A 26,782-nucleotide genomic window follows, 5' to 3' on the forward strand; every position below is an offset into this window, starting at 1 on the left:
TGGCTCACGTACGAATGTGTAATTTAGTCGCAGTGTTTTATGAATTTGCTTTGATACGGGGATGTGGTTGTTCTCTTGCTCTAAGGCAGTGAAGGGAGAGGACTCTAGCCTTGACTACTAGAAGGCCATTGCAAGTTGCACCTCTTTCATCTCAAGGTGTACAACACGGCAGGGAGAAGACCTGACTGTAGCTCTCAACCGGAGAATAAGGATCTGTAAGGACCTGGCTTCCCCCTTCCTTGCCAGGAAGTACTGTGTTACAGTGTCAGTTCTTGACTGATGTAATAAAGAAAAGAACACAGAATATTGTTATATGTCACTGTTACTTTTTGTTGGCCCGACCTCATCAGATCTTAAAAACTATGCAGGGTTGGCCTGGTTAGTACTTGGATGGGAGACTACCAAGGAAGTCCAGGGTTGCTACACAGAGGGAGGTAATGGCAAATTGCGCCTGAACTTGTCTTGCCTTGAAGACCCTACAAGATCACACCATAACTGGCTTGACAGCACTTTGCACCACCACTTTTGTGCAAGAGATTTTGTCCTTGTATGAAGTAGCAAGGTGGTGTTTGCTGCAGTATCTGCTGCGCAGGCACCATTAATATTGTACGTGTGATGTAGTGAGGTCGGAGACGTTCAGATGGCAACATGCGTTATTAGCGAGTACATCACAAAGACAACATGGCGGGGCCGGGTCCCCTGTTATATACATTTCCCGGAACATTTCTTCCTGGTCAGGTCCAATCCTGGCCCGTTAAACTTCCCGCCACTGATCGTCATAGGTGGGCTGCGTTCGTCCCTTCCAGGCACCGCCCACAGGTGCACTGTGCCGTCTTTTCCAGGATGAACGCCAGACACAACAGTATACCTTGTTCACTTTGCATGAAATATATGGGCATTTATTATGTAGCTTAAATTTCAGAAGAGCCAGAGCATTGTAGTGATTAGAGTGTCTTGATTAGGATCTGGGAGACCCACATTTGAATCCCCCTTCTGCCATGGCAGTTTACTGGGCGACCTTGGGCCACTCATGCACTCTCAAACTAACCAACCTTATGGAGTTTTTGTGAAGATAAAATGGGGGAGAGGAAGGTGAAAGGTGGGGTATCCCCGACCTGTATAGGTGTGGAAACGTTTTATGTATTTTATTGTATTTTATGTAGTTTAGGAGGGTTTTTACATGATGTGTTATAGTTTTTTATTGGTCTATGACCGTAATAAAAAGTTCATTCATTCATTCAAGGTGGGGTATAAATGAAGTAAGGGGAAAAAATGATAATGCTACTTTGTAGTTTTGTTAGGAATGTGTTTACTGGAACAATTGAAGTATTTTAAGAAGAAAATAGTTGTTTTTAAAAATCAAAATTAATTTTGAATTTTTCTTTACAGGAAACGTGAGTGTTTCAAACCATGGAGCTATATTCCTCCTGGAATCATGCCTGTCTTCTGGCGTGTTGTGTACTGGACATCACAGTTCTTAACATGGTGAGGAACTTCTGAAATGTTTGAATCCATTCTAGGTAGTATGGTCGAAGGAACCACCACATGGTTTCCTTTAGTGGTCAACACCTGTATATTAATGTCAAAACTTGCAGGGGGGGGGGGCTAATTTGAATGCTTGAGTTACATTGTAGTCAGAGGGAAGCGGCATTAAGAATATTTCCAGCTACTTTTGCTGCAGCCAAATAATTTGCCCCTCTTGTATATAGCCAGGTGCATGATAGTCCCACTGAACTTGCTCAGAGCTTCTAGCGATATCCTTTCTACTCTTTGCAGCCTTGTAGCTGAGGTAAACTTTTCCCTTGTGGATGAACTCCTGTAGCAGGGGTGGCCAAACTGTGGCTTGGGAGCCACATGTGGCTCTTTCACACATATTGTATGACTCTTGAAGCTCCCACTGCCCCATCAGCTGACTTGGAAAAAGGCATTTCTCTCTTTAAATCACTTCTCCAAGCCAAGCTAGCCAGCAGCTTGGGGAATGCATTTCAAGTTGCTTTTTTTCCACCTCTTCTTCCTGCCTGCCTCCCTCCCTCCCTCCCTCTGCCTTGTGGCTCTCAAACATGATGTTCATGTCTTGTGGCTCTCAAACATCTGATGTTTATTATATGTGGCTCTTACGTAAAGCAAGCTTGGCCACCTCTGTTCTGTAGTGTTATGGTTTTCAGGAGTGATAGCCATAATTTTTTCAAAGCTGATGTCGAGAAACATATTTCTGATGTATTTCAGGTACATTTTAGAGGGGGGGGGGGTTGATTCATAGAATGGGTTGATGTAACAATCTGGCTTTGAACAGCAGCTGTTTGGACTTTTAAAAATGTGTTATTTCTCCCTGTTAAAAGTAGTCTTTTTTATCCTTTTAAAATGTGGTAGTTTTATTGCTGTTAACCCTGGATCCCAGTCTGCTGGGCAAATAGTGGAGATATATAAGAAATAAGTTATGTAGAGAATTTGTTGTTAATAAATGAAAAATGATGATAGCTGAGATGGAATAGTTTTGATTAATTAATTCTGTTGTTCACTCCTAGGATTCTGTTACCCTTCATGCAGTCCTATGCTAGGTCAGGAGGCTTTTCCATTACTGGAAAGATTAAAACTGCATTAATTGAAAATGCAATATATTATGGCACATACCTTCTAATTTTTGGAGCATTTTTAATATATGTGGCCGTAAACCCAAACTTCAGCCTGGAATGGTAAGAATCATAAGCTCTTGGTGTTTAAGTACTTGGGACAGGGCTTAGTAATCTCAGTACTACTTGTTTTCTTTAAATCTGTTATCGACTCATTATTAAGTACTTTTATAACTGCTTATGAAATTCAAACAACACATTTTAAATAATTTCTTTTTGGTGTAGTGGTTAAGTGCATGGACCCTTATCTGGGAGAACAGTGTTTGATTCCTCACTCCTCCACTTGCACCTGCTGGAATGGCCTTGGGTCAGCCATAGCTCTGGCAGAGATTGTTCTTGAAAGGGCAGCTGCTGTGGGAGCCCTCTCAGCCCCACCCACTTCACAGGGTGTCTGTCGTGGGGGATGAAGATAAAGGAGATTGTGAGCTGTTCTGAGACGCTGAGATTTGGAGTGGAGGGCAGGATATAAATCCAATATCAGCTTCATCATTAAATGAGATAAAATAGTCCATGAATCAAAGACGTACTTCAACCCCATGGGATCTTCTCTTTGAATAGCAAACTCCCGCGTAATATCACAATCCGCCTTTGAAGGGGTTTCAGAAGTGGTTGGCCATAGGACAGAGGAAACAGTGTAAGAAATAAAAATCCAAAGTCATTTGACAGCAGTTGAATGATTCTTTGAATCCTGGCCTCAGCAACACAGAATGTATAATTTTATCTTTGAAATCTGAGAACTTTATCTGTGATGTAAGCAATATAATTTAATGTTATCTTAGTACAAAATGTGTGGAATGTGTGTACTGTAAACAGTTCCTGAACTGTTTCACCATAGAAATGCACTCTCTGGTTAGGTATAGCCATTAGCTCTGCTTCTCTATGCAGTGAAACAATGCCTGCACCAGCTACTCTCAGACTTTCAGCAACATTTGGAAACTATCAAGACAAAGGTGTTTAGTTGCACCCTGGGTGTCTAGCATCAATACTTCTATAGTTGAAGCTTGCAGCTATGGATATATATGTTTGTTTGTTTTTAATACTAACAGTAGAAGGTGTGGGAAAACATTGTAGCCCTGTAAGGTATAAGATTTTTATTTTTCGGTTAGATATTGTCAGTGTTTTCTTGATATTCACTATTTCAGCTGCCAAATTTGAGGGGGGGGGGCCTTGGCAATTCCTGAGTGGGAGGCTATTTGCAAACTGTGTGCATGTGCCACTTTGAACTTCTTGGGAGCAGCATGGTGTTCAAAGATACACCCTCGAAATACATCATTACTCCATTTAATAATTCACATCTGGGGGGGGGGTAGGAATAGTTTTATAAATAGCTAAGGCAGTAGCTGGGTGAGAAGTAATATTTAGAAGAGTTAGGGTTAGAAAAAGATGGGTTCTTTTCCAGATATCCATGTCTTTGCTGTTTAATATTGTTTCTGTTTCAACAAACTATTTTCCCCCAGTTATCACATGTGACATTATTGCCAGTGTGGTGGTATAGTGTTTCGTGTATTGTGTTGTGTAGTGTGGTGGTGTAGTGTATTGTAGTGTTTAGTGGCAGACTCTTATCTGGAGAACTGGGTTTGATTCCCCACTCCTCCACATGCAGCTCCTGGTTCAGTCACAGTTCTCTCAGAGCGGTTCTCTCAGAGCTCTCTCAGCTCCACCTACCTCACAGAATGTCTGTGAGGAGAGGAAAGGAAGGAGATTGTAAGCCACTCTGAGACTCTGAATGAGAGGTGGGGTATAAATCCAATCTCCTCTTCTTCTCTTTTCTCTTTTAGGAACCAACTTCAGACCATTGGAATAGCTGCTGCCAACACTTGGGGTCTCTTTCTTCTTGTCTTGCTGCTAGGGTATGGCCTGGTTGAAATTCCACGTTCTCATTGGAATGGAGCAAAGAAAGGTTATCTTCTGATGAAGACTTATTTCAAAGCTGCAAAGCTGATGACTGAGAAGGCAGATGCAGAAGAAAACTTGGAGGATATAATGGAGGCAAGTAAACTATGCTAGCCGCACAAAATGCTGAGTGGGAGACTACATCTCTGAGTGGAAGAGAAGGAAGCTGTTTCTGATTATCTCTCCTTGCCCACTTCAGACATCTGTTATACTGCACTCCATGCCATTCCCATGAATTTCCTAACCTGCCAGAGTGGTATGGGGGGAAAGCTGTAGCATGAAAGTGCAGGCAGGAAGGATCCATTCCATTTACCAACCTTTGCCTGCATGTTATTGGGTCCAGTTCATACTGTGCTTCAGGGTATACATGTAAGGTTTTCCCTTAGTTATTGAAAACAAGAACAGGTTTTTTAAAGAGTGTGTTTGTGTGTGTATTGTACAGTCAGCTTTGAGACATATACAGAGAGCCAGTTTGGTGTAGTGGTTAAATGCACAGAATTGTGTTTGATTCCCCACTCCTCCACTTGCAGCTGCTGGAATGGCCTTGGTTCAGTCTTAACTCTTGCAGAGTTGTCCTTGAAAGGGCAGCTTCTCGTGAGAACTCTCTCAGCCCCACCTATCTCACAGGGTGTCTGTTGTGGGGGAGGAAGGTAAAGGATTGAAAGCTGCTCTGAGACTCTGAGATTCAGAGGGAAGGGTGGGATATAATATCCAATATCATCATCATCTACTACTACTAGGATGAGTAAAATGTTAAGTATTAGTATCAGAATCTCCTAATTGTGTGTATCAGCAATAAGTGATCCATGTGTATTATTCCAAGTCACAACTTTGCTTTAATAATCACAGGCCAAGTTGTAGAGCTAATTTCATGATATGTAAAATCGAGAAGCATTTTTAGGCTTATGGTGATGAAGTGGTTGGTGGGATCTCATTTTGTTCTGGAAAATTCATGATTGCAGCCCATCAGATGCTTAAACCCAAAATTCTTTTTGTTGCCTGACACCTGGATATGTGTGTGTGTGTGTGTATACTGTAGACAAAATATTTATTTTATGAAGTATAGTCTCATGGTACCATAGTAGTTCCTCTAGGTACTGATAATGAATAACTGGAACAGATCTTCTTTGACATAAAAATATTTTCTGCACTAGTGGTTCTCAGACATTTTGAAGTGGGACCAAACTTACTGTATTTTTAAAGTGTGTGGCCATATTGGTCTGAAGCAGTGGAACAAAATTTTGAGTCCAGTGGTAAACTTCAAGACCAACAAAGTTTTATTTAGGGTATAAGCTTTCAGGTACATGCATGCTTCTTCAGATATCTGGACTCAGAACTATTTTGGACTCGTACTTTGTTCTGTTTTTTGAAAGACTTACTTCAAAATGCACTGTACCTGCTGCATAAAATGCAGAACTCATTTAACACAAAGCAAGCTTGCATTTTATATTTAACATATCATGTGGGACACTAATCCAAATCCACCATCAAGTCTCCCAGTTCATCCTCCTCCTGGTCTTGCCACCCACTTTCAGTCATTACTAAATTCTATCTAGCCTCTTGTACCCCCAGCTATCTGTGTCCTTTCCAGGTGTCAGGCTCCAGAGAAGGTGTAGGCTGATCATTGTCCCCCACAGGATGGCTGTTGGGATTTCCACCACTTTGACAGCTGGTATTTGGCAAACCACCCTGTAAAAAGTCTGCCAATAAAATGTTGGGAAAGCAACATCACCTCAGAGTCGAAAACGATCGGTGCTTGAACAGGGGATTACCTTTTTTTAAAAAGATAACAAAAGGAGGTATAAGTATATCAAATTGAATAAATACATTTCTGGTTTTTCCCCCTCATGGAAATAGGAAGTTCGCAAAGTAAATGAGAGTATTAAGTACAACCACCCCTTAAGGAAATGTGTGGACACAATATTGAAAAAGGTAACTAATTTATTATATTTTGATTAGAAACTGTTGCATATGTGGAATCATAAAACTGAATTTGTAGTTGTGCTCATCAAATGCATCAAGGTAAGTCTACATGTAGCATTGCAATGATTTAGATGTTATTTTAGTGATGCCGCTTGGCCTTCATTCTGAGATAAAAAGGGATGGACTTGAACAATGCAATCCAAAGCACAGTTGCACCTTTCTAAATCCATTGAAATAAGTGATGGTGCAGCTCTTCTTAGGCTGCCGTGTAAGTATCCATCTACAGTATATTCTGTCACAACTAAAGATGAGGATGTATTTGATACTTCATAATCTACATAAAAATACTTCCACCATGTTCCATGTTTATTTTGAATTAATGCAAATGTAATTATAATGTAAGACAAAACAGTTGTCTTTAAGCATTAGTTGAAACGTAATAATTATTCATTCATTTGTTTGTTTGTTTATTTGTTTATTTCAAGTTCTGTCTTGCCCTGCCATAAGGCTCAGAGAAATGCAGGAGTGCATGTGGGTTTGATTTTTTTTTTAAAGATAATGTTAAGGTACAGTCCCTTTGGGAAAAGTACTCATCAGAAGGCAAGCAGTGGCCATAATCAGCTGGAATTTCATGAACAAGGGCCATGGGCCAATGATTTTGTGTGGGGGGTGTGTGTGTCTCATTATTTATAGTCTGCCTTTCTCACTTGGAGAGCCCCATGGCGCAGAGTGATAAGCTGCAGTACTGCAGTCCAAGCTCTGCTCACGACCTGAGTTTGATTCTGGTGGAAGCTGGGTTCAGGTAGCTGACTCAAGGTTGACTCAGCCTTCCATCCTTCCGAGGTCGGTAAAATGAGTACCCAGCTTGCTGGGGTGTGTGTGTGTGTGTAGATGACTGGGGAAGGCAATGGCAAACCACCCCATAAAAAGTCTGCCATGAAAATGTTGTGAAAGCGACATCACTCTAGAGTTGGAAATGACTTGAGCTTGCACACTTTTACTTTTTTTTCTCACTCTGGACTCAAGACAGATTACGAAGAGCAAGTAATACAATCAACGTTATGGGGTTTTCACTAAGCACAATAGGAATTGAGTTGTAGAACCGATCAGAAATCTCAAAAGAGAACTTGAAGCAAAGCATAAGTTTTAATGTGATGCATTAAATGATGCAAAAATTACGTGGTACGATATCTTTGGTATTAGCAGGAGTTGCGCAACAAGACATTCAGATCAATTCCCATTTATTTGAGTGGGATAATACTAGAGAAAATCCTTGTCAACAGTATCCTTTTAAGGGACTGCAGTAACATAATTAATTCCATGCACTTCCATGCCTCAACTCAGAGATACAATTTGCTACCATTTAAAGATGAAAAGATACATACCTGTGCCTCTTTTATAGTCCCCCACCCACTGGTCAGTCAAAAAGAGCACTGCAGGATTAGTACAGTTGGTTCCAACAGTGCAACCCCACAAGGACATCTTCTCTAACCATAAGAAAAATCACAATGGGGGCAATCATATTTCCTCCCCAAACTTTAAATGGAGCAGGAGACAGGATATATTTAATAATTTTTTATACTCCATTTGCAGCAGAATTCCTGATGTGGCATACCAATTAAAAATAGTTTAAGCAAGTAACTGTCAGTGCAACACAGTACAAATAATTCAATGCATACAGTAAAGCAGCAGTGTGAAATTGTCAATAATAGAAAAAGTAGCAGCATGTATAAAAGAATAAAACTTGAGGGTGGAGAATAGCCCGGGGGAGAGGGGCCAGCAGTTAACATAGGCCTGTATGAAAATGGCACTGAATGGCATAGTGCCAGCCAACTGGTTTCAGAGAGGACATTCCATAGATAACTTTACAAGTCTCTGACTGGACCATCTGTACACTAGAGGCGCAGAGAAGCTGCCAAGCAGCAAAGGGAGTGGATAAATGGGCTGTTAGCTGCTTCGTTACTTGTTGAAAGGTTGGCTTTAGTAATGATGGTGTCATGCTGGTAATTTGTGTTTGAGACATGTCATCTTCTCATCTCAGTGTCCTACTGAGTACCAGGAAAGAATGGGTAGAAACATGGATGACTATGAAGACTTTGAAGAAAGGCCTAATGCTTATCCAACAGAGAAGAGTCTGGTTAAACTTCATAAGCAGGTAACCAGATCACTTCATTGAAGTGGGTGGATTGGATTGCATTGGTTTAGAACTATTCTTTAAAACACACACACACACACAGAGAACACACACAAAAAATACAAACTGCTTCACATGTTATTAACTTGTTTTGACTGTAGAGTTTTCTGTACTCTTTCCAGAACAATATACTTCTTTTACTAGATAGTTTTTGTGAGACATTTTAAAAAACTTGTGCTGTGTTGAGAACAGATGTGATGTAGCTCAGAACATGAGAATATTCTACCCAAACATTGCCAAGAAGGCAGAAGACAATGGTATCTGCATTAATTGAGGAAATATGAAATGAAAAAAGTGACAGCGGAAAACAAGTGCCTCTGGTTTTAGTTATATGTTACAAGACAACATTTGGATGGCAAGTCAGTATGGTGTAGTGGTTAAAGGCAGCAGATTCTGCTCTGGAGGACAAGGTTGGATTCACCACTCCTCCTGCACATGAAGCCTGCTGAGTGAACTTGGGTCATTCCCAGTTTTGTCAGAACTCTCTCAGCTCTACCTGCCTCACAAGGTGCCTGTTGTGGGGAGAGGAAGGGAAAGGCATTTGGAAGCTGTTTTGAGACTCCTTAGGGAAGAGAAAAACAGGGAATAAGAACCTACTCTTCTTCTGTAGGAACATAGATTCATCAGAGGTCCTAGGATCCATGGGGTTCCCCTCTTTTTTGGGAAAGGGGGTATCAGTCTTCCTAACAGTTAAGTGGCTGGCCTCCATTGTGATCATGAAACCAGAAAAACCATGCCACCAATGGGGAGGTGTTGGTACATATCTGGAGGATTTCCCACTATAGGGGGAAAAAGTATCTGTAAATTAACCAAAAGAGGAAAACAGCTTGATATATGCTGACTTTTTTTCCAGGAGGTGTTGAATATTAAGGTCAGCTGCTAGGTGAAATAAGAAACAGGAGATAGAGAAAATCAGCCTGTTCAGTTCCCAGAGACCTTATAAAATCCTATGGGGAGAGAGTTTGGGGGTTGGTGAGGGGCAGTGTTCCCTCTAAGCTGAGTTAGCATAAGCTAGCTCACAGACAGGATGACCCCTGAGCACAATAATTTATGCAGTAGCTCACAACTTTAATGCCAGCAGCTCAGAACTTTAATACCATTAGCTCACAAAGTAGAATTTTTGTTCACAAGACTGCAGCTTAGAGGGAAAATTAGTGAGGGATCTTAATTGTCTGGACTCCCAACTTGTATTTATAAGTGCATTCTTTTTTTGAAGGCAGTACTTTCTTTGTCCATCATTTTATCTGAGCAATTTGTTGGTGCAGCGTATTTACTGTTTCTTATCTCTCCATCCCTGTTCCTGCTGCTGTCATAAATAACTAGAACAATGCTTTTTGTTTCCTTAGGTAATTTATTCTGTTCAGAGGCATTGTCGTACGCAAGTCCAGTGGCGGATTCTTTTAGAGCAGGCCTTTTACCTGGAGGATGTGGCAAAAAATGAAACCAGTGCCACTCGTCAGTTTGTCCATACTTTTCAGCCTCAGGAACCTGAAAACAAAATTGTCCAGTATCTCTATACACCAGTTGTTGGTATGTGCTGTAATGCCGATTGGACTACAGTGCCCCCTGCCCCAATTACTAGGAAACTAATAGTAAATAGAGGGCATCATCTAGTGCACCACGAGCTCAGTGTCTGGAGGAATCATGTAGGTTCAGGGAAACCTTGCCTTCCATCCCCAGTCACTGCCCCAATCACCAAAGGGTGATTAACACATGGAATTCACAGCCACAGGAGTTGGTGGCAGCTTCAGGCATAGACAGCTTCAAGAGGGGATTGAATAAACATATGAAGCAGAGGTCCATCAGTGGCTGCTTTGGCTAGCCACAGTGTATTGTTGGAACTCTCTGTCTGGGGCAGTGATGCTCTGAATTCTTGGTGCTTGGAGAGAGGGGCAACAGTGGGAGGGCCTCCTGATGGCACTTGGTTTTTGTGGCCACTTTGTGACACAGAGTGTTGGACTGGATGGGCCATTGGCCTGATCCAACATGGCTTCTCTTATGTTCTTAATTCCCCAACCTATGGGTATTCCAGGATGCATGCACACACAATAAAAGGAGCAGTTAGGGGAAATATATAATTGCATGTGCCTCTCTCAGCTTCATGCAGTTGCTGTTAAACGAAATGAACTTAAATGACTTCTTCATTTCCTTCCTTAGCTGTCTTCTCATCTAATGACTTCTTTTCTAACCTGTACATAATTATCCTTTTTCCAGAATGGTATTGGGAGTGCCTCCTGCGGCCATGGTTTCACAGGATCCTTGCCGTTGTTTTGGCCACCTTTTCCATCATTGTCGTGTGGTCAGAGTGCACGTTCTTTAGCACAAATCCTGTTTTGTCCCTGTTTGCAGGCTTCATACAACTGGCAGAAAGGACTTACAACTATTTCTACATAGAGGTCAGTTTGATAAGCTCTTGTTGCTTGAGACTTAGTTGTATAGGTTTCGATTATTGACGTTTATTTGTATATTGTGACACTATCCAGTATTTATATAGTTGCACGCTTTTAAGTCTTATATACAACTTAAAAAATATTGGATTTAAATTTTTTTTAATTTAGTCAGAGTGGGATGGACCATTTGCAGATTCATGACTTGCAGTGTTACTTTTTCTCAGTTAAGTCTTGTGATCTGATTGCCAGCCTGTTTTCATTCCCACCATACCACCATCATAATCATAACATTGTTACATTTTGCAGGAGTTTTGCTACACAGCAGACCCCCCAATACTTGTGAATTTCACTATTTGTGGTGGTTCTGGAAACAGACCCCATAATATGACAGGGATCTACTTTAGAGGCCCATTTAGCTGACTAGATGGCCACAGTCCTCCAGAGTCTCAGCCGGCTTTCTTGTTAATTGTAGATGTCATTAATTATACCTGGATTATTTCTTGCTTGCAAAGTGTATGCTCTGTTCTCTCATTATTGTGCTTGAAGATAATGCTGCTGACCCACGTTTTGTCCAATGTACAAATATCTGTATGCTTGTTTAGTTAGTCTGATTTCATACATTATAATATCTTTCTACAGAGAGTGTGTGTGGTGGTTGTGGAAAATGCTGTCAAGTCACAGCTGTGTAAATAATCGAAAAAGAGTAATTAATTTGCTTAGTAACAAAGTAGCAACCTATCCATGCACTTAAATGCAATCTGAATTTTGCTTGTCTCTTTTTGTAGATGGCATGCTTCTTTACCATCTTTTTCCTAAGTATCTGCGTTTATTCTACCGTCTTCAGGATTCGTGTATTTAACTATTACTATTTAGCATCACACCATCAGACGGACGCATATAGTTTGCTTTTCAGTGGCATGTAAGTAGTCAGCTAAGTTTGTTACTTGAATGGTTTAAATAAAGGTGATGCAAACACAAAAGCACTTTAACATATTTGGGTCTTGTTCATAACACTAGTACACTCCAGAGTTATTATACCTCTTTTGTTTTATTTTTTAATTTGTTGCCATCAAGTCACAGCTGGCTTATGATGACCCTGTGGGGTTTTCAAGACAAGAGCTGTTCAGCAGTGGTTTGTCATTGCCTGGCTCTGCGTCACGAGCCTCAACTCTCCTGGTGGTCTTCCATACAAATACTCACCAGGGCCGACCCTGCTTAACTTCCAAGACCTGATGAGATCGGGCTAGCCTCGGCTATCCAGGCCAGGGTGTTGATAGCTCTTTAGAGAGAGCTATAACACTATAGCTATTTTAAAGAGCTAGATTCAAGTTCAGTAATACCATGAAGACCATCCAGATTTTTGGCGTTCTGCTGGGTTTGAAAAAGTACCCTTCATGCAGACCTTCCATCTCCAGTGTAGAGATTCTCTGGTTTGATTTTGGTTCTGTTTGGTTTGGCACGTTGACTTGCGGTTCTGCTGTGATTTCTGACCTCTGCAGTGGTTTTGTTCTTCTTCTTCTCAGTGATTGTTACTTGCAGGCTTGGCTTTTTGCCCTGGAAGCAGCTTGCAGGGTTGTTAGGAAATAACGAGTATGGCTGGGAGCACCCTGTTCAGTGGCCCATAAAATCTGACCCTGTGGTCCAATCAACATGAAACTTGGGGATTATTTAAAAACAGGCACCAGTAGCTCTGCTGCACTTTTGGTCTCTGTACAACTACACTCTGTACAAAAACAACTCACTACCACCACCTGGAAACCTTTAAAAACAGTTGTAACTTTAAAAACACTCTTTCCACCCTTTCCTGTAGGGAATAATGGACCTAAAAATAAAAAGAGAGAGAGAGAAAGAAATCACAAACCCGAATACCAATATACCCAAACCCATAAACTGGGTTTTTGCAAACTCTAACTATCTGATCCTTTTAACTGGGGATCCTTGCAGTTGAACCAGGGACTTTCTGTATGCCAAGCAGATGTTCCACCACTGAACCATGGCCCCTGCCTTATAAGCCAAGTGACCCAGCAGTACCTCAATGAATTTTCTCCTTGGTTCAGTATAAATGTTGCAATAAAATACAAATATTCTCAGGATATGACCATGAGTACAGCTGTCTATGTGTTAGATTTGTGAAGTTCATGTGTAATTGGTTGAGAACAGCTCAGTGATGTAGGGGGCAAAGAAGGATGCTAGAGGCAGAAGAAAATGGCTTCAGTTTTTCCTGTTCTTTCATGCAGGCTGTTTTGCCGTTTGACTCCTCCAATGTGCCTGAATTTCTTGGGCTTGACTCATATGGATTCTTCAATTTCTCACCAAAAAAATGAGCCAACTGCATATACATCTGTAAGTAAACCAACACAATAAATTGTGTTGTAATAAGCTGTAATAAGACTCTTCATAGCAGATTCTTCACAGCAATGCTAAAATGCTTTTACAGAACAAATATCTTTTTTGCTGCTTTTTCAGCACAAGCAAATTCTAAATTGGTTTGAAGTAGCATGCTAAGTGTTTTGTCTGCAATGTTTCCATTAAAGTACTCATTTCACAAAAAATATCTCAGACACAGATAATTGCAATAATATTCTAATTTGAATTTTCCATATTAAACTATTTTCACACATCAGGTTTTTGCCAGGACCATATGTTTTGTTTGTTATATTTCAACACAAGGCTTTCTGTGATCTGTTTGAATCTTCATTTGAAGCCGTTAGGTTGTCATATTATATATCTAGCCTGGCTGTAGCTTATAAACCTGCCAACAATAACAAAGCTAGTAGTATAAAATTCCTGCTGTTACTAAAGAATTCTTCCATGCTGTGATGGACAGCAAGCAGATGAATGCTTCTGAGAGAGTGAGCTAGCTGAACTGATTGACAGCTCATGGGACTCGCTTTGCAGCTACCTGTAGAGGGGAGTATGACAATTAGGCAGTTGAAGAGGTGGTTGAAGAAGAGAGTGGCCCGGGAGAGAGACTTGTGAGAGGAATCTGAAAAGTGAAGTCTGTTTCAGAGCCAACGTGGTGTGGCTTTGGGAAAAGGAGAGACTCCGGAGGAGATTGTTCAAATAGTTTAATCAGTCTCTGTGTGTAAAACAAAGAAACGCAACCTGAGAAGTAACTTAGTTTTGCATTTTATAAGCTTACTATCCAGTTTGAAGAGAATGTAAATCTGGAAGATAAGCAGGGGTCATTTTGTAGAAAAATAGGAGGTGGAGCTCGTCCAGGGATTGTTATGCTGCTGCAAATACTATTCAATGGACAAGGAGGTGGAACTCTCAGAAGGAGGAGGAGGAACTCTCAGAAAGGTTTAGAAGCTGTGCTCCTGCGAGCTCCCACTGAATCTGAAGCGTGAAGATAAGTATTTGGCAAATGGTTTGAAGTGGCATTGAAAGGTCCTAAAAACACCCCAAAATGGGTTATTTTTCTTAAGAAGAGAATAACAATCTTGCCAGAGAAAAGGATTTAGTAGGGAAACCCTAATCTTTAAAAACAAAGGGATAAAGCTGAGTACTTTCTCAAGTCTGTGTGACCCACAAGTTTTAAGTTTAAAAAAGAAACGTAAGGCACTCTAGAACAAGTACTATCAATGCAAAAGCAATGTAACATCTGCAACACTTCCAGTGAAAGCAAAACAGTTTAAAGTCTCTTGTATATTCAGCACAATAAGACCTGAAGTTCTGTAAATACATTTAACTATGGTCTGCCCATTCCAAAAGCTTAACCACTATGTAAATATCAATTTCCTTCCCTGCCGGCTTGTTTAAATAAATCTGAAATCTGTATAAATCTTTAAGTGTACCTAAAGTGCCATTTCTGAAGGAAAATATTTGAAAACACAGTCCTCTAACCTTGGTGGCAGTTCCTTATCTGGGTAAAACCCTGCAAAGTATCAGTAACCCGGTGGGAGAAAGAATTTATAATAAAAGGTTATTTATACAATTAGGAAAGAAACACACTACCCATTTAACAGATGGGGAACTGAAAATTCATAGGGAGTGCCAATTCATTACACATGCCCATTTACCTTAGCTGTTAACAGAATGTATTCAAGAGCTGTCAGAAATGTTTGGCTTTTCAAAACATACTTGCAAGATTATTATATTATATAATAAGTGGGCAAGATTATTGCCCACTTCCAGTGTACCCATCAAGCCTGTGTCTCAGAGGGCATTCACAGCAGATCAGGTCTTTCTGCTGAAATAATCGTCAACGAAGTCACCCATTGCATTATGGATCAAAAAGCAGCTCCTTAAACTGTGCAATTTAAAGTCACTGACAATTGATCAGCAGGTGGCAGCACAGAGCAAGATTTGGCCTTTAAGTTGAAATATGTAAGGAACTACTTTGAGTGTAGTTTTCAGATTTAAATTAGAGGTTAATATCGGACACAGTGTGTCTCTTTAACAGATTGTACTGTTATGAACTGATTAAGAGCTAGACAAAGTAATATGCTGAATAAGTGATACTTGATTATCACCTGATTTAGATAATAACCCAGTTTTATGGAGTATTAGCAACTATCCACACTACTCATGCAAATGTATTCTGCTGGAATATAGTTTGCACTACCTTGAAGTTGTATTAAGAAAATTGCATAAGTGGTTATCAAAATCAGACTAGAAAAATGTTAAAAATGAAGACAAGGCCATACTAAACTTCTGTTGCTTTTTTACTCCCTTCTCCCTCAGATTATGGGATCAATGAAAGTATTATCCTTCATTGCCGATGGATTTTATATCTATTATCCCATGTTGGTTGTAATTCTTTGTATTGCTACTTACTTCAGGTAAGTGACTGGAAAGCTGGATGTATTTTGTTTACTTAGACATTGGTTATGCCAGGGCTTTTTTGTAGCAGGAATTCTTTTGCATATTAGGCCACAACCCATTGATGCAGCCAATCCTCCTGGAGCTTACAGTAGGCCCTGTAATAGGAGCCCTTTAAGCTCTTGGAGGATGGGCTACATCAGTGGTGTGTGACCTAATATGCAAAGGAGTTTCTGCTGCCAAAAAAGCCCTGGTTATGCCATTGCTGCGCTCTACTTTTCCTTTTTACTGGGCCCATTCTCACTATCCTATAAGACAGGACATACCAGAGTGGATCCAACCATCTTCCAATTTCCTCTAGTTGAAGAAGCCTTCTTCTAACTTATGGCTCTTCCTCCAGTGAATCAGTCACTTAATTTGGAGAAAGGTTGCTTAGGTTGTAGGGAGGCTTCTGACTTGAGCCCAAATGAAATGCGGTGTATTAATTTAAAAGTAATTTTAAAAAGTAATTAATTTTGCCAGTAGAGTGGTAGGATAGGGGTATGAGCCACCCCATTGTCCTTTGATGTACAGCTTTGGTGCAAGTTCAGTCACCTATGATTCTTTAATTTTTCTAGCATTGCTTTTAGTTTCCAGTGGATTTGCATGTTTAGTATAGAAGCCTCAATGTTCACCAACAGAAAAGGTCTCTTGAATTGATGATGTGGCAGAAAGGTGATGCAAAACAAGGTTGCATTGACTGAGTTACTACGTTCGACTTGTACCACAAGAATCTAGAGCAGATTTAAATCCTTTTTCATCACGAAGTTGATGTCTTGTTCATATTCTATTGAATTTTCATGTCCATGCTTGCTTTGTGTCCTGGGGAAAGTATGTATAACCAGTTTTAATATACTCAGGGCTGTTTAAAGGATAAAATGGTGGAGAAGAGAGTAATGTAAGCCATTTTGGGTCTCCACTGAGGAGAAAGGTGGGGATGTAAATGAAATAAATATGTAAAAGATAATTGATGCACACCTTTTAGTTGTAGTATTTCTTCTGTGTCCTTAAGAATCCTTTAAAGATTTCAGCTTTCATGTTTTAGTTTTTAGCTGTCTTTGTATTGAATAATTATGTTCTCAGAAGTAGCCAGTGTCCCATTCAATCTATGTTTTTATTTCACTAGAACAAGTTCGTTTTTCTCCCCTCCCCCCCATATGCTCTGATAGTTCAGAAGGAGAACTTAATTAATGGGATGCCATCACAGGTTTTTAAGAGTCTTATTGGTTCAACTTTTTGAAATGTTTTAATTGGAATTTTGATTTTGTATTGTTTAATCTGTTGTATATCACCTAGAGCCTGCCTTGGGTGGGATGGGCAATTGAACAAGTCCAAGAAATAATAATAATAATAATAATAATAATAATAATAATAATAATAATAATAATAATAATAATAATAATAATAGTCCTTTGTTCAGAGGCACTCAAATGCTCTTGGGACTTTAGATTCAAATCAAGTTGCACCTTAGAGACAAATATCCCTTTGTCAGTTTTAACTCTTGAAAGCTTGTACCTGAGAATCTTGTTGGTCTCAAAAGTGCTACTGGCCTCTAGCTCATCCACTGCAGACCAACATGGCTAGCCTCTTGAAAGTCTCACAGGACCCTTCTCAGTCAGGGTCTGGAGGAGGCTTTGGGTTCACACTCACTCCACGGAATCTGCCCATGGTGTCTTCCCAGTCAGTCATCATGTTCCTTTGGTAGCAAAGAGAGCAGAGGAAGGGCAGGAGAGAGAGCTAGTGAGCTGGAGCTAGTAATCCAAAGACTTGCCCCAAGTAGAATTCTGGAAAGAAAGTAACACCAGAGGCACTCTGTCTTTCTTACCTCCCCCCGATGCTTGAACAATAAAGCATGTTTGTAATTTATGTTACCAGTTTAGGAACTCGATGTTTGAATCTTCTGGGCTTTCAGCAGTTCATGGGAGACAACGACATGACCTCCGACTTAATAGACGAAGGGAAAGAATTAATCAGAAGAGGTAACTTTTAAAATATATATTTTGCTTTGCAATACATTTAACTTGATTTAGTACAAACAACCCCAAACCCTTAAGTTGCAGCCCCTCGTTGCTTTTCCTCCTTGAGTTCCTTTCTTAGATGCACTTAGTCTCAAAAAGACATTAACTGGACCTTCCTAAAGAAATCATGAGCAGAGCATAATAGAGACAGACATTGCACCTGATGCATCCCACCAGCAGCTTCTGCCAATCTGTGATAGATGCCTTTGAACACCAAGGGCTGCTCTAAGACTATACATCTGATCTGTTTTAAAGGTAGCCCAGTTGCGTCTTGCAAACGCATAGGAACCCAGGCACTTGTCAAAATGCTGTTGCTACATATATATTCTTAAGTGTAAGGATATTTCACTGGCAACCAAGATCAAGTTAAGGCATGCCGTAGTATTCTCCATTTCTATGTATGAGTGTGAAACTTTGACAACAAAGAAAGCTGACGGGAAGAAAGTTAATTCATTGGAAATTGAAAAGAAGAGGAGATTGGATTATACCCCGCCTTTCACTCAGTCTCGGAGCAGTTTATAATCTCCTTTCTCTTCCCCTCCCCACAACAGACACCCTGTAAGGTAGGTGGGGCTGAGAGAGCTCTTTCGAGAGCTGCTCTTGAGAAAGCAGCTCCTTCAAGAACTGTGACTGACCCAAGGTCACTCAGCAGGTGCATGTGGAGGAGTGGGGAATCAAACCCGGTTCTCCCAGATTAGAGTCTGCACACTTAACCACTACACCAAACTACACCAAAATTGGTGTTGGAGAAGAGTTTTAAGGATCTACCAAAAAGGCAACTCAGTGGGTTCTAAATCAAATCAAACCTGAATTAGAAGCTAAAACAACTAAGCTGAGGCTATTGTACTTTGGTCACATTATGAGAAGACAAAAGTCATTGGAAAAGACCATAATGTGCTAGTAGGAAAAAGAGGAAAACACAACAAGAGATGGATTGACTGGGTAAAGGAAGCCAAGTTTGCAAGACCTGATCAAGGCTGTTAAGCAAGGCTGTTAATAATAGGACTTTTTGGAGGACATTAATTCATAGGGTCAACGTAAGTCGGAAGCAACTTAACACCACTTCACACATACAGAAACACACGTATATTTCTGTACCTTTGTACTATGACTGTTACCTTTCCTGTGTATCATATGCCTGCAGCTTCATTGAATATATTCCATGCTGCAGTTGTACTAGTGCTCCTGTAGCTGTTTTACTGTGCTTTAATTCAGAAATATTGATGTCATCATTACACTTGTCTAGGTATTTAGACTCTTTCATCTATATAATCCTGTTCTCAGATTGTGCTGTTATGTTAAAAAGGGCTTATGTAAAAAAACCCCTCAAAAACCACATATCTTTTTCTCCATAGAAAAAAGAAGACGGCAAAGGCAGGAAGAAGGTGAAAATAGAAGAAGAGTAAGTGGACCGGACAACATCTTTCCCCTAAGTCCACAAAAGTCAAGAATTGGAGCTTGAAATTAAACCTTCCATTGCTATTTGAGAGAGCTTTAGAATTTGGTATATCTAAGCTTATTGAAATCGCTAAGCTCCTGGATGCCTAACTCTATAGAAATCCAGCCTTAATCATATTAGAACAGTGTTAGTTATTTGCCATGCTTTTTTTTGTTTTTGAAAAATAAACTTTGTTTCTGTGACTTAAAATGAAAGGCAGCCTTGCATTTCAGTAACTAGAAGTATGTCCTGCAAAATTCCGCCATGTGGCCATTTATAACTTATCAGTATCTTCCAAGAAAAAAACCCCTGTAAATTCTAAAACTAGGCAGCTGTGTGATACCAGCCATTTTTTTTCTAGCTGCTATTTCACCAAGTTCTGGTAAGAGGTTAATAGTGCAATCCTAAACCCTGCTAAATAGTCCTGACTCCTTTGCATGTTAGGCCACACACCCCTGGTGTAGCCAATCCTCCAAGAGCTTACAGGGCTTTTAGTACAGGGCCTCCTGTAAACTCCAGGAGGATTGGCTGCTTCAGAGGTGTGTGACCTAATATGCAAAGGAATTCCAGCTACAAAAAAAGCCCTCATTGGAATGATATTGTAGTCATCTTTCTTTCTTTTTAAAAAGATGTTAGGAGTTATTCTTTAATGTGCAAACTGTACATGTGGGTTTTTAAATTTTTTTTTTTGGTCAGGAGTGGAAAGAACGATACGGAAACAACCGGGAAGATTCTGCTAGAAACAGAAATGTTCAAGCGGACCAAAAAGAGTCTAGCTTCACAGAAACTAATACAAATAGATGTAAGTATTCTCTGCTTTGACTACAACTAAAATGCAAACTGCCCTGAAGTTATGCCGTGCTTTTTAAAAAAGATTATTTACTTTCAACCTTCACAGTATATTGGCCTACTGGATATTTTCTCATTTTAAAACAGACCTGTTCTGGGCCAAAATTGTTCCCACTGAAGTATCATTTACTGTTCTTTCACTCTACCAGAAGACATTCTCTTTCTGAAGGCAAGCATGGTCCACTAGTCCAGCAGAGAGGATCTCCTTATGTCGTTAAGAACATAAGAGAAGCCATGTTGGATCAGACCAATGGCCCATCCAGCCTACACTCTGTGTCACACAGTGGCCAAAAAACTGGGCGCCATCAGGAGGTTCACCAGTGGGGCCACCGTTAATTTCTGTTATAAGCTGCCTTTCTCACTGAGTCTCAGGGTGGATTAAAAAATACAAAAAGCTGTTCAGGCAGCTAGAGTGTCTTCTAAACAGTGCAGGAGGACTAGGATTAAGGAACTGGAAAAACAGTGCAAATGAAAAGCTGCCTAAGGCAAGGCATACAACAATGAACAGAGAGGGGATATTGTGGTAATAAAAGAAAGAGGTGGTCCGTACAGTAAATTGCAGTAGACTACGGTACTGTTCCTCATAAAAGTGACGGCCTGTGCTATTCTATTAAATATCTCAAGATCACAGCTATTTTTCATATTCTGACTACAGTCCTTCTATCAGTTGTTCCTGGGTTACTGCTAGGGTGGCCATAATACTGGAGGGACAAAATATCCTGTCCCCTTAAGAGAGGCTTAATGGGATGTTATTTGCCAGGTGATGTTATTTACCTCCATGCCATTAAAAGCTTCACCTGCCCATTTCCACAAATGAAGCCTCTTGTAAAGGAGCAGGACATTTTTTTTCCTCCAGGTTGCTGGCAACCCTTGTTTGTCTCAATAGGTCTTATATACAACCTAGTTTAAACCCTAGTTTAACTCAGTGGGTCCTATACACAAATACCTGCAAGGGGATTTCCGCAGATTGAAAGCAGTTCATAAAATTTGCACATTCATGAACCTGCTCCCGCCACTTAGCTGTTTTTGCAACTTTTGCTGGAAACAGAAAGCAGGAGTTTAAAGAGACTCAGAGTCCCTTTAAACCCCTGCTTCCTGCTCCACCTGTGAACCACCACAAACTGCACAAGATGCTCTAAAAGTTCATGAAAGTTCTATTTATGAATCGCAGACAAAGCAAAATTTGTTGATGAATTGCTTTGTGCTTTCGCCCGTCCCTATTTTTTACCTTGGAGAGAGCCCAGATAAAATAAATGTCCTGAACTCACAAACGGTGGCTTTTGTCAAAGCATTGAATAGCTGTTACTGAAATGAACAAAGAGAATGAAGTCAGTGACAAGATTTTCCATTGCTGTTGTTGCAGTTGCCTTACAGTGGAAACCCACATGGAATCCACTCATGGTGTGCTGAGAGGGGGACTGAAAAGTTCTCAGTTTAAGTGCAAACCAAACTTATTTTTAAGGCAGAAAATGTTTCAGCAATTCAGTGTAATCTAATGTAAGGCTTTCAGATTAACCAGGTATCCTTCCTCCTCATCTCTATTTTGATCAAGTCACCATCTTCCATCTCTAGGGCAAAATCTGATATAACAATTTTTTTCATCATGCTGGATTCTACAAGGAAAACTTTGTGTCCTCTTTGTTGCAGCTCATGACCTGTTCTGCAGAAGCTGTGTACACTTCTTTTTTCCTTGAGAATTCTGTGGAACAAAACATATCTCATAGTCTTTAATTAAAATTTTTGGGCTTGTAGGGCGTTTTTTTTAAATCAACAAACAAGTATTTAACAACAAACACAGCCTACAAGCCCAAACGTTTTAATTTAAAATGGTTATGATGCCAGCTGGTGAAAGCTTCAAGTTAAAGAAAATTTCTAAATCTGTGGCCAGTAGGAGAGGCTAGGCAACCTGCCAGTGTGTGAACAAGAAATTGCAAACTTGCTCTTGGTCAAAAACATTTTAGCTGTCAGAACCAGCATTTGGGGGGAATTCCAGCTTCAGTCTTACCTCTGTGACTCCTGTTAGTTTGGGGTATGTTTTTACTTGTACAATATTAGTACATTATTTCAGACAATCCTAATCAAGAGAGGGAGAGTCCCTGGCATGCTTTTCTTAGTCATTGGTCTGAAATACTGTAAAAAAAATTTTCTTTGTTGCAGCAGTTTCCTCTAAGTACACCAGAGCAAATGGGAAGAATGAAAGAGATAGAATTGAGTTACTGCAGGATGCGGAACCCTTGGATTTCAATGCTGATACAGTCAGTGAAGATCCCCTTGACTCGGACTCAGGAAGGTAAGGAGTATTCAGAGTTCAGAATGCAATTGGAGGAGGCAGGGCTGTATGCAGAAATCTCTAGTAAGTGAAAAGGAGGCACGGATACGTAAACAGTTATTTCCTCTGTCCATCAGCAGTAAATCCCATTAGGTTAGCCTAGTGCATAAAGGAAAATATCTGCATGCCCCAAAGCAAGGGGCCATGGTGCAGCAGTGCAGAATGTGTTATGCATGCAGAAGGAAGTGTGACCTCCCACCTATAACAGTACATGGCTAACACATTTCTGAAACCTATTGAGAAAAGCCAGGCATAGGGGGAAACAGTACAGAAAATAAAAATTTGCATTGAACCTGTGCAGCTGTTTGGATTTCAGCCATAATGTTGCTGTGAAGTCCTGCTCTGTATACAAGATAAACAGAGGGCACACGGTATCAAGACTGCTGGATGAATGAAAATCCTCCAAGTTACTTATCAGATAACACTTTTGCTGTTTTAAGACTAATTCTTCCATTTTGATGACTTCACCAAACATTTCTAGTAATGACAGCTGTTCTAGGATTGACTTTTTAGCATCGAGATCGATCCAAGTAGGCAGCCGTGTTGGTCTGAAGCAGTAGAACCAAGCAGGAGTCAAATGCACCTTTAAGACCAACAAAGTTTTATTCAGAATGTAAGCTTTCGTATGCTGCAAACCCACTTCATCAGACGAAGAATCAAGTACAGTGGGCAGGGCTATTAGTCCCCTTCTCTAGAAATGACTCATGAGATGCCATTCCAGCATCTATGAAAAAGCAAACTGTTCACAGGATATGGCAGCCATTCATTTATATCAAGGAAGCCTGCACCTCACCACTGGAAATAAAGTCTGCTTAGACTCACCCTAGCCAGAGTGTGACGGACTGTTAAGGACTGGCATATGGAGAGGGAGATAAATTGGGGACTCAGCCGTTGGGAACCCCACCACCCCACTCTTCTGCCAATGTCATAAGTTCTTGGGGCTTGAGCACCATTTTCCAGATTCTGTCTTGGTCCCCTCCACCCACTTTACCCATGTCAACTGCTCAGTCTCAGGCAGAGAGAGTTTTATTTTTGTGGGGAGGAGGGTTAGAATTCTACAAGTAATATTTGTCTTGGGGTAGTTCTGATCTACTGCACTACTTTATATATAGTCACCTGGCCATCATACTTGCTGTTGGAAAGAACAGAATTAGTGTCTGTGAGGATTTGAGGCAGAAGAGAGAGCAGACTAAACTGGGAAATCCACACTCTTAAAAATAAATTACCCACTGCCAGCTAAGGAGTCCAACTTGACCAGTTTCCACATTTTCCTTTTTCATTAACTGACTCAACTGCCTTCAGTCTCCTGTGCCTCCTGGAGCATGTTCAGTGTACAACAAGCTGTTTTTTGTGTTCTTATTTTTATTTGGGTTTCATGACAAAGGTTTACGGGGTGACTGTAGAACCGTATACCTTGGCTATGTGTAACCTGTTTGCTGGCATGAACTACTCACTTTACTGCTAAATGTGATAAGATGATTAGAAGAGTGGTTTTCACCTCTGGTATTTTTCTGCCTTGTCTTCCTTGAATTGTAGCCAACAGGGCTTTTTTTGTAGCAGGAACTCCTTTGCATGTTAGGCCACACGCCCCTGATGTAGCCAATATTCCAAGAGCTTACAGTAGGCCCTGTAAGAAGAGCCCTGAAAGAGGTGTGGCCTAATATGCAAAGGAGTTCCTGCTACAAAAAAAGCCCTGGAAACCAACACATTTTGAAGCAAGCAGATGAGATACATATACAGTGTAGTATGTGATAATTACTGGTTATATAATAGTTTAGAGTTCTGACATCTTACTTTAGAGTTCTGACATCAGCTAATTTTTTAGCATCCCAAGAAATAAGACAACCTAAACTTGTTATGTGTGTTTTTTAAAAAAAATTAGAGTAGATCTTACTAAATTCATAAAGTAGCCTGGGTTATATTCTGAATGTCACTCTGAACCCTCCACTGTTCCGCCACTTAAAGTACAGAGTAAAATTTTGATAAAAGTAGACTTGTGGCTAAGTTTCTGTGAGATCTCTTTGGTTGTTGATTGTTCCTAAGAATATGTAACTTGCAACTCTCTATTTAAATTTTCTTGTACTTACAGGTATCAGCCAGGCGGAAGATATTTGTCAATGTCACGAAGCCGAATATTTGATGACGTCTAAGGCCGTGCAACCCTTGAGTCTCACATCCATTGCTTTGGGGAATGCTCTTTTTTTTTTTTTTTGGTAACATATCCTGCAACCAAAACAACCTCTCAAAAAATGAAGGGTGGGGAATGAAGGAACTTTATTTTTCAGAAATGCACTTTGTGTGATGAGTTGCCCAATTTGCTATGGGCCAAGCGTCAGTCTGCAAAACTGGGACCACCTCAGCGGTGCCTTTCCCTTGTTTCCCCCTCAGTTCAATAACCCATCCCATTGCTGCTCTCATAAGACAATAGTTGTGTGAGCTATAGGTAGATGCAGAGGAAAGAAAGAATGGTGTGATATTAAATGGAGTCTAGTGAAAGAAGGGTGGGAGTGGAGAGAAAGGATACTAGGCAAGACAGCATAGTGGCAGGGAGCTGGGTTCTTGAACCTGGTGTTGCTATTACCCTGGCAATATCATCTTTTGAACTGGAGATTGCTCAGAAAGGCCTGAGAATCATCTGCTACAGTTCACTCATGTGCTGGCATCCACCGTGTGATACGTACAAGACTGTCAAAATCTCACAGCTTTTGATTTGGATCAGGGAAACAATTCTAAATTAAAGGCGAATGTTTCATTTTTAAAAAAGCCAATGTATAACTCAAGCTGAGCAGTTGTACTTTTGAGATTCGGGTTTTCCATTTTTCCCTGGAGGACTCTTGATTTTTGATAAAACGATCTGTCGTCTAATATAGTCATGTCATCAGTTCTAATACAGTTTATCGGATTATTATATTTCAGTGACAGGTTGCGGACAACCTTCTATACAGACTTCAGGTGTGATTGACAAAACTGGGCTCTGGTTAGGTCACAGGCTGGTCTTTGGCTCATGTCCTTGAGGAGCCGGAGAGATTGATGGACAGATCTGCACAGAATAATTCAGCATAATCTGAAATGCCTGCACGCCAGTCACCAGAACTGAGAATGATTCTTTATCAACATTATATGCGTATGAATGGTATTAGCATACATGGCCGCAAAGGCCCCGCAGAATCATGAACAGTTACTGGTACTGTTTTATATTTTATACTTGTACACAACTAGCACGTGTTCAGTGAAATCCACCACATATATTACTTTTTGAGATCTTGTATAGCAGCTGCTGTTGGGGAATCTTTAGGCTGAGCCACATAGACAAGTCTTTTTACAATGCTTAAGTCGTTACTGCAGGATTTCATCTTTTCATAAACACTGTACAACGCAGTTAATTCTTGTGAAATGTGAAACTTGGCCTTTCTTTTTAAATAACTGGCTGCACCACCATTCTGTTGCCTTTCGCAAGTCATCTATATTTGGATGGCACCTCTGCTTTTTACAAGCCATGATGGGTTTTCACTGCGAAAGAATAAATGCTTCATGTTTTAGATAAGACATTCAAGGAACATCGGTCTGCAAGCAACGTGGACAAAAAACATTGTGCTTAACTATCTTCATCAGTACTAGATGGAAATACCTGCTGTGTTTATGGGTCCCATGAAATCTCAGATAAGACCATAATGCAAATAACATGAACCGACGAAAAGTGTGCTTTGTTCTTTGTCTCCAAGCCCTAAGTCAACATTGTTTACATAAAAAAAAAGGATAGTGGTTAGGCACCTACAAAGGCCTATGTCCTGATCCCCTGTGATTTTCTTGGGTGTTTTAAGAAAAACAAGCAATGCGAGTGCATTATACACTAAATAATAAGGCTCTCACTGTCTTGTGCTCAGACTGGTTTCTGTCAATTTCATTTGGGTCTAAGCAGCGTAAATTCTGCACAAGACTTGCAGCCTCAGAGTTTTACCATACATTGTGAGAAACACAGACCTGCCATTACATTCCGTTTTCTTGATCTTTCTCAAAATGTCCAGCACAGCACCAAGCAGAAGTATGAGATCATCCTGCTGTGCGTTGACCTGCTCCTGCCTTGTGTCAATGGCTGCGAGGCAGAGGAGGGCACTGTGAAGGGGCAGTGATGTCAAGTTACGCATTGCATCTACCAAGAGTTGAGGAGGAGGAACGGAGGGAGACAGAACAGCAGCAGGTCTGCATCTCTCTCATAATGTCTAGTTAAAGCCTTTTAGCCATTTTCTTTGGGAAAAATCAGTGTCTAACATGATTCATGGTAGCTTCAGTGAAGTGTAATTTAAGCAATGCATAT

The 26,782-nt window shown here is 40.4% G+C and overlaps 1 protein-coding gene across 1 annotated transcript in view; it reads left to right on the forward strand.

Annotated features, from left to right (window-relative positions):
• LMBRD2 (LMBR1 domain containing 2) overlaps nucleotides 1-25,355 on the forward strand; it is a 34,170-nt gene extending 8,815 nt beyond the window's left edge. The window contains exons 4-18 of the mRNA XM_060236073.1: nucleotides 1,390-1,485; nucleotides 2,526-2,693; nucleotides 4,409-4,623; nucleotides 6,385-6,455; nucleotides 8,488-8,601; nucleotides 9,987-10,170; nucleotides 10,855-11,036; nucleotides 11,816-11,949; nucleotides 13,268-13,373; nucleotides 15,717-15,814; nucleotides 17,709-17,812; nucleotides 19,207-19,253; nucleotides 19,986-20,091; nucleotides 22,296-22,428; nucleotides 24,557-25,355. Coding sequence (XP_060092056.1) covers nucleotides 1,390-1,485; nucleotides 2,526-2,693; nucleotides 4,409-4,623; nucleotides 6,385-6,455; nucleotides 8,488-8,601; nucleotides 9,987-10,170; nucleotides 10,855-11,036; nucleotides 11,816-11,949; nucleotides 13,268-13,373; nucleotides 15,717-15,814; nucleotides 17,709-17,812; nucleotides 19,207-19,253; nucleotides 19,986-20,091; nucleotides 22,296-22,428; nucleotides 24,557-24,617 — 1,819 coding nt within the window. The 3' untranslated portion in view covers nucleotides 24,618-25,355. The remainder of the gene's footprint in view (nucleotides 1-1,389; nucleotides 1,486-2,525; nucleotides 2,694-4,408; nucleotides 4,624-6,384; nucleotides 6,456-8,487; nucleotides 8,602-9,986; nucleotides 10,171-10,854; nucleotides 11,037-11,815; nucleotides 11,950-13,267; nucleotides 13,374-15,716; nucleotides 15,815-17,708; nucleotides 17,813-19,206; nucleotides 19,254-19,985; nucleotides 20,092-22,295; nucleotides 22,429-24,556) is intronic.
• The last annotated feature ends 1,427 nt before the right edge of the window (nucleotides 25,356-26,782 follow it).

This window comes from Heteronotia binoei, chromosome 4 (genome assembly GCF_032191835.1).
Source record: "Heteronotia binoei isolate CCM8104 ecotype False Entrance Well chromosome 4, APGP_CSIRO_Hbin_v1, whole genome shotgun sequence".
NCBI classification, from domain to species: domain Eukaryota; kingdom Metazoa; phylum Chordata; class Lepidosauria; order Squamata; family Gekkonidae; genus Heteronotia; species Heteronotia binoei.